This window comes from Rutilus rutilus (assembly GCF_951802725.1).
Source record: "Rutilus rutilus genome assembly, chromosome: 22".
NCBI classification, from domain to species: Eukaryota; Metazoa; Chordata; class Actinopteri; order Cypriniformes; family Leuciscidae; genus Rutilus; species Rutilus rutilus.
Window position 1 is genome coordinate 27,074,700 of NC_140227.1, and position 8,540 is coordinate 27,083,239.

An 8,540-nucleotide genomic window follows, 5' to 3' on the forward strand; every position below is an offset into this window, starting at 1 on the left:
CCAGCTGTGCTCACTCAGTGTCAGTGATGAGAGGGGGAGTGGCCTCTGGTCCAGCGCTGTGCTCACTCAGTGTCAGTGTGAGAGGGGGAGTGGCCTCTGGTCCAGCGCTGTGCTCACTCAGTGTCAGTGTGAGAGGGGGAGTGGCCTCTGGTCCAGCGCTGTGCTCACTCAGTGTGCAGTGTGAGAGGGGGAGTGGCCAACGCTGTGCTCACTCAGTGTGCAGTGTGAGAGGGGGAGTGGCCAGCGCTGTGCTCACTCAGTGTCAGTGTGAGAGGGGGAGTGGCCTCTGGTCCTGCGCTGTGCTCACTCAGTGTGCAGTGTGAGAGGGGGAGTGGCCAGCGCTGTGCTCACTCAGTGTGCAGTGTGAGAGGGGGAGTGGCCAGCGCTGTGCTCACTCAGTGTCAGTGTGAGAGGGGGAGTGGCCAGCGCTGTGCTCACTCAGTGTGCAGTGTGATTCCTTAGACAAGTAATTTAAATTATTATCTGTTCATTTTTTCAAGATTTTGATAGCTTATTTTATGTACTTGCTGGCTTTTTTTATCATTCAAATTTGTCTGGGTGGATAATAACACATTTTTCTGTGGTGTGACAAACTCAGAACACATACTTAATTTTGACTTTATAGGGACTTTAAGCAGCAGATATCTGCTATTTGTAGTGCCATCTCTGCTCAACCCTCTACGCTTTTCTTCAACCACACTGCTGTTCTGTGGCTTGAAAGATCTCAACACTTCAGGTAAACACAAACTAGTGTGAGAAAATACATTGAGACTTTAAGATGCATCACATTCTGACTTTTCCTTTAGCATCAGAATTTTTGTTTGTTTGTGTTCTCATTTATTTGGTTTGATTGAAGTACGATCATTATACTGCCTGTGTCATATGTCATAGAGACGTATCGTGTCATTTGGTTTATATCGTTTTTCTTACTTCCTACTTCCCCATGTGCATTGGACATCTTTGTGTCAGTTTATCATTTGACGCTGACATGGTTCTGCTCATCCTCCTCATCTTTACACTCTTGCTGAAGGTTCAACCGCAAAGTAAGTGATCATAAAAAAAGATAAAGTTTTATCTCATATTATTTTTCTGCTGTCTTTTGTTTTAGTATACTATGCATATTTTTTTTATTTTAGGTATAACCAACATTTACAATAAACATTGTAAGCTAAAATAACAACTGCAAGAAATGCGACAATTACTGACAAAATATGTAGAGCTGTACTGATGATGGAATACAATGAGATAGGAGGAAACCAATTATATTTCAGTATATTTTATTTTAAAATGCCGTGTGCATATTAAGTACCGTGTGCTGCATGTTCCTCAGTTGTTTTTAGCTCTTTGTTTTGTGTTTATGTTGTGAGCAAAAGCAAAAAGTACCGATATAAATTATTGCTTTTATCATCATCATCATCATCATCATCATCACACAGAGCTAGGCCTATGCTATAAAACACTTCACAGTCACTCGCAGGTTTATTTTTAGGTGGATGATTCACTTTGCAAGTTGAAGAATTAGTTTTCTTAGTTTCATGCATGAATTAGGTGCATGTTGTCAGAAATACCTAGCAAAATGTTTTCATACTTTTTATTAACAGAAACTGGGTGTGTTGATATATTAAAAATAATTAACTATAATTTTGTGATTCCATAAGATTCAAAATTCTGACTTGGTGTGTGGTTCAATAAATACATCTTGATTTATTTGTATTTTTAGTATTTGAATTAAGTTAGATTTATTTTTTCATATAATTAAATAATTTCATCTCGTCATCTCGTGTAAAGTTTGCTGAGGCCCCCAGTGGGCCCCTGGTTGAGAATCACTTCTCTATTATGGTTAGAGCACACTTTAGTTCAGTGCTGTCAATGGGCATCTTGTTACATATTTTACTATTTGATTTCGACCAGTAAATAGCTTGCTGAGGTGATGGGACCCTTGTGTTCAGCAACTGTAACTTATATTTGATGTATTGTTATCTAAAGGTTTTCTGTGTTTCTCCTACAGGACTCTCTGATCAGGTTTGGCTGACAGCGTCTCCAGCGTCAGTGCAGAAAGACTCAAACACAACACTGAGATATGACAGACCGACAGATGCTGATCATTCTCACTATAATACAGTTTTAAATCAGAGTAAGATGTTTAATTTGGTACAGTAATGTGTCACAACTGTTTAGCATCCTCTATGAACGGTGTTGCTATCTTCTAAGCATTCTCATAATCCTTTGTTTCTTCCACACTAATGTTCTCTGCTATATGTTGTTTTTCAGAAGAGAAGCCCGTCATTACAGTAATCCATGACTATGAAAATGGTGCATTTAGAATTAACTGTCATATACCAGGATCAGATAATGCTGGTTATGCTTGTTTTATTTACATTGGAGATGAAAATCGGCAAATTCTAAAATCTCAAAAACCATCTAGAGGAACACAGTGTATTTCTACTCTCCGCGAACATTTTTTATTTAATCATCTTAAGTCAGTTAAGAGTAAAGTGATGAGCTGCAGTTATTCTCCAGAACCTGCATCATCCAAACATTCACCATATAGTGACACATTCAACTTGACAGGTATGTCATTTTAATGTGATATCAACAATAATTCAACCATTTTACATTTTTCTTAATTTTTCTTAATGTATGTTTTTGTCTCTAGTTTTTCTTCCTGTGCAAATTCAGTCACCAAGCACAACAAAAGCATCAACAATATGTAAGTTCATCCGAAATCAATACATTTTTTATTTTTGTGGTGATTATTTTGATGATTAACCTTGCAAATTGTTTTCTGCAGATTCAACACCAACATTCTCTACAAGTGAAACAACAACAAGTATAGACTAAATGTGACTCTATTGAGTCTATAAATCCATATAAATTGTATTTTCTTGTTTTGTTTTAACCAACAACTTTGAATAGTAAGTTCTTAATATTTCAGAAACCCTGGCTACAGAATACACAACTTGGTATGAGACCACAATAAACCCTACTGCTGGTGAGCTCCATTATCGTTATTAAAATATCATTTTATAAAAATGTACGCAGAATATCTAAGTTTTGCAAAAACAGTGATATTATTTAAACGGATTATGATAAAACCGTTCTCAAGGTAAAATCTAGCTTTCAGGACACACGTGGAGTTCTGATCTGATCTGATGAGATGGTTTTCTCTGCACCACCTCTGTGTTCATGAGGATCTGAAACACTAAGTTTCTTTCTGTATTGCCCTAAAATTTGAGGAACAGTGTGTAGAATCTACTAGATTCAACCACAGGCCTGATTATAAAGACACCATTATGGCATTTAAAAAAAATAAATAAAAATCATTGAATTATAATATTTTCTTCAGAATATGTATGTATACTATTCGGTTCTATAGAAACTTAAAGTGTTCTGTCAGGCGCTTTATAGGAACTTTGGTCACACTTTATATTAGGTGTCCTTAATGTACTTATACATCAAACAATAAGTACAATTTACTTTTGTGTTCAAATTGAATTGCAAAACACTTTTGCTGTTATTGAGGTGGGATACAGGTACAGGATTGTGGTATGGGTTGAAGGGTGGGTTAAGGTCTAAGAGGTAAGGCTCAATAGCGTTATATATGTAATTACAGACATTAATTACAGCTGTAATTACATGCAGGTATTTAAAAAATATATAAGTATGTTATAAAACATGTATGCTATATACACAAAAACTGCATCATACCAAATGATTAATTAAAATGTTAGTATAGTATTTAAAGATACCGAACATAAAGTGTGACTTTTTATTTTAATTAAATTTATAAATTAAGCAGCTTGTAAACTGCCCATTAAACATAAAAGTATTATGCAATCATTTATGACATTTTTCCTTATATAGAACCTCTTTGCCATACTCTCTTAAAATTAAAGGTTCTTTATTGGCACCCATAACTTTCCTTTGCACAAAAGGTTCTTTATAGTGGAAGAACGTTCTTAAAATGTTTTGTTTTGGGGAATCCAAAATGGTTCTTCTGGCATCGCTGCAAAAAAACCCTTTTGGGGCTTTTATTTTAAAGAGTGCAAGGTTCAAGAACCATGGAACCCCATTGAACCCTTTTTCCAAGATTAGGCTATACACAAAATAACAAGGCAAAATTAATACATGCTTCTATATTCAAGTATAACATGTTTCTGCATCAACATTTGTAGACCTTGAAACAATATTCCAATCAGCCAATCAGATTTACAGTTTATGTAAAGTTCAATGCTTCTACAACAGTATTCATCACCATCATTTCCCTCTGATTTAAGGGATAAGTTATGGGTAGGGTTAGGTTTAGAGATAGGGTTAGGGTAAGGATTACATTTTCAGACAAATTTTCAAATGTTGATCCAGGAACATATCTTACTTGGCAAAATCACGGTGACCGATGCTGTTTTTAAGAGACGCCAGAGTGTTTAAGAATGTCTGTTCCTTCTTTTCAACCATTTAGCTGTCAAAGCTTCAAATCCTGGTGAAACTGATGGCCACAGGACACCAAAAACAAGTACGTATTAACAATCGATTAATCGCTGCAACTTAAAACTTTGCACATGGTGATCATGGATCTGATTTCTTGGTGACACAAAGAAACATGGCTGATCATGGCACTGGCGGCCACCAGTGGGGGGATTTTCCTGACCGGACTCATGGGCTTCTGTCTGTTCTGCATCAGTAAGTTACCTATATGTGGATGTACAGTAAACTGACATTTATTTGTAACAGTTTCAAAACCTGTTAACTGTCACCCCGTTTTGAGTATAGATGTGAAAATGCAATTGAGCGTCAGCATCAGTTCTGGCAGGCCAGGTAGTCAAGACGCTGCTAATGCTGTTTGCTAACAACACTGTCTCGTCAGCTGATCTGCTCCAGCTGAGCTGCATTAGCTCGTTAACTCCCCTCGCTGCTCAATGGCCAAAGCTCAAACAAGGCGCCCTATTTAAAGCACATTCAGTTTGCTCATACATGCTTGCTGCTCGCTTCTGCTGCCCGCCACCTCCCCAGCTCCTCCTTATGCATAACGTGGCATTGCTTATGTCATGTTGCCTGCTCTGTTCACAGGGGGGATATTTTAGCTCTCACAGTCCTAAACTGTGTGAGCGTTCCCTAATGCTGCTGCTGCTGTCCTCTGACTCTCTGCTATTTCATGGTGCTCATGAAAGGTCAGAGGACTCCCTGAACAGAGCCATACCGCCAAATTTCAATTCCGGAACATCAACTTGTTTGCAATCTATTCAATGAAAATTCTTTATTTTTATTGTCTGTGTGTTCTTGACTTAATGGACCTGACAGAACTAAACTTAAATCTGAACTTCTTTTTAAAGAAAACACTTTTGCAGATTATTGCAAAAGTGGACTCCAAAAAATGAAAGTGTATAAAAGTTATAGAAATGTAGATTTACTGTAAAGCAGATGTACTGTACTAATCAGTTTTATTGTACACATGATGGCTTTTATGGCTAAAATCAAAGCCATATGTCTAATTTGGAGTTGTGCTCCAAATTTGAAGTAGATATCTCAAAAATGGAGGTTCCTGTGGGATGTTGTTTAGGCGCTATACCAAAAATAGCCACAGAATGCCACTTTTTTTATATATATGTTCTCCTGTCACAAATCATGAATACATTTTCATGAATACACTATCACAAAATCACTCCTCTCACAAAATAGAAAAATCATTGAGACCTTTCCAACAATGTGTTTTGTTAGAAATTAGAAAAGGATTTGATTATAAAATAGCCCACTAGGGAGAGAAGCCAGCTGTCACAACCCTTTAATTTTGATTTAATTGATCGTTTTCATGGTAACACAATGTCCAAAATAAAAACTGAATTTTGACTGTTTTTTCTTTTGAATGTACCTAATTTATAATGATTACTAAAATATGTAATAGGAAAAATAAGTACACCAAGTGAAATTAACAGGTTTTAATACTGAATTTGCATAACAACACATTAATGCACTGGTATGGTATATTTTACTAGGACAGAAACCAAGAAAGAAGAGGTAAGAATTTTCTAGTGTACTTTATATAGGTGCTTATTTGTTAGAACATTAAAATAAATGTGTACTTTTATTATGTTTAGTCCTATGAAAACATCTGTAGCAGCTGTTTCCCAGAGCCCAGGTAAAAACAAATGATTCTATACAAATGATAATGTGCTGCATTTAATGAGTATTTTTTGTGCAAAGTATGTTTTATAATTTTCATACAGTACAGAAGTTAAAAATAACAAATGGTTGAAATGAAGATATTGTATTTCTAATGTGGCAGATGAAGATGATACTGAAGACAATGAGAAACATTCTGAAGAACATGAGGTGAGTACTAGAGACCTGTTTCTTCTAACTTTTACCATATATACTTCTTTTTCACTTCATTTTCATATATTTATTTTCTTTGTTCTCTATAGGAAAAATTGGACCACGTGTACTGCACCATCCCTGATGATTCTGTAAACACTCATGTGTTATACAGTCTGGCACAGATGCCAAATCGTTCTCTGCTAATTTAATTTTTCTTTTATTATATAGTTATAATTAAATAAACTGTCATTTAAAGAGATTGTAAATGTGTATATGTATACTGTATATATATAAATAAATAAATATATATATATACACACACACACACACACACACACACACACACACACACACACACATAAATAAATGAGTACACCCCCTCTGAACATCAAGATATGTTTCTCTATTTTTAAATGATTACAATTGCATTTAATGGAACAATGAAAAAATTCTAAGAGTGACCATGAGGCCTAGTCATCAATATCTGTAAAATAAGAAAATTAGCCCTCTAAAATAAAGAGTTGCAAAATTGATTTTGTTTACTTTTTTTATTGACAGCATATGCTTCAGTTATTAAGGAAACAGACACATGTGTCTCTTTAACATAAATGGAAGAGAAAGTTACTCAGAAAGAAACTTCTGTGAGAATAACCAACGCTATCTCACGACCAATTTGTACGAATTCGTACAAGTGAGTAAAATGTGACTGATTCAAATGAATTCATACGACCTCACTCGTACGAATTCGTAAGGTTTATCTAAAACCCAGTGACGGTTAGGTTTAGGGGCGGGGTCAGGGGTAGGTCATTCGTACGAATTCATACGAATTGGGCAACTCGTAAAATATTTACGATTTAGCAAAAAATCTTACAAATTCGTACCAGTGAGGTCCTACACTGTGAAGAAGTCACAGGTTCAAAAACCATTTTCTCATTCTGATCCAGTGACAGCCCAGAGTAAAGAAAATAAAAATAAATATTCATATTCATATTTGACCAGTGTATAGATAGACATGATGGAAATGATGAGGGTTTACACAAACAAAATGGTTAAACAAGGGTCAGTTTTATTTGTCAGGTATCAGGTCACATGCAATATTTTCAAACTTTATTTCAATATTGTAATCTCACCCTGACCTAATGTTGAATTCTGTCAGCAGTTTTCATACCAGGCTCTACTCTAACTTGTAAGTAATATTTTTGTGTAATATTCCTGTGGCCACGTCTGCATCTACTGGTTCCTGTAGCTCAACTAGATCTTCATATATATGTTTGATGCAGGATTTACATAAGTTGATAAAAAGTAGTTCATTGTATTTTAATTATCAAAATGTAAATTATAACTTCATTTTGTTATACTGTGCACTGTTACAGATTTTATTTTAAACAACTTTGGATATTATATTTTCCCTCTGTTTGTTGTTTATTTAGCAAACCAAAGGTAGATGATGTTTTAATCTTCACCACGTGAAATGATCCTGCCCAGGTCAAGTTACTTGTCAATTTGCTGAACGGTTTAATGGTTTTATTTATATTTAAATTTGTATTTGTATTTTTATAATGTGATTTCAACATCTTGTGATATTGTTGAAATCTCTGTGGAGTTTCTACAGCGATCTCTACAGGTGAAGCTCTGACAACTGCCACAGAAACCCGTAAGTGACTAAAACATTTACTTGAGCTACACTGAAGCAATTCAGGTTCAGTAAAGGGTTCTTGTTCTGTGAATTTTAGAAGTTTCTGTTTTCCATGTCAACCTTTTATTTGTCAAGTCTCAACTCCTGGTGAAACTGCTGTTTTTGGAAGACCAAAACCAAGCGAGTATCACCAATCATCTAAAATTAATTGGTCAATAGTACTAACTAAACACATAGCAAATGGTGATCAATCTGAGTTCTTGTGACAGAAAGAAACATGGCTGATGATGGCACTGGCAGACACCCAGTGCCGGCCCAAGCCTTTTGGGGCTCCCACCACGTGGAGTCACCTGTGCTTGACAATTATTGACACAAATGTCATGCTATAATGTTACATTATAAATGAATACAGTGAGGTTAGGCTATGTATTAATACAAAATACTTAATAGTAAACCACATCATTTTTCTTTGAATAAATTAGCCAGCTTCGCTAGATTTTTTCCCCCATTAACTAAAGCCCTATTAGTTATATCTACTGGATTAGTATTATCTTGGGACCACGTGTGATTTAGAAATTACCCCCCACATCTG

At 35.7% G+C, this 8,540-nt stretch overlaps 1 protein-coding gene across 1 annotated transcript; it reads left to right on the forward strand.

Moving 5' to 3' along the window:
- Nucleotides 1–630: 630 nt before the first annotated feature.
- LOC311281606 (uncharacterized protein) lies at nucleotides 631–6,792 on the forward strand. Its single transcript, XM_084394655.1, has 13 exons — nucleotides 631–736; nucleotides 970–1,043; nucleotides 2,009–2,134; nucleotides 2,272–2,571; nucleotides 2,657–2,710; nucleotides 2,792–2,830; nucleotides 2,936–2,992; nucleotides 4,460–4,513; nucleotides 4,597–4,680; nucleotides 5,991–6,012; nucleotides 6,093–6,133; nucleotides 6,281–6,327; nucleotides 6,420–6,792. The coding sequence occupies exons 2-13, from the start codon at nucleotides 989–991 to the stop codon at nucleotides 6,519–6,521; spliced, it is 981 nt and encodes a 326-aa protein (XP_084250781.1). The 5' UTR covers nucleotides 631–736; nucleotides 970–988; the 3' UTR covers nucleotides 6,522–6,792.
- The last annotated feature ends 1,748 nt before the right edge of the window (nucleotides 6,793–8,540 follow it).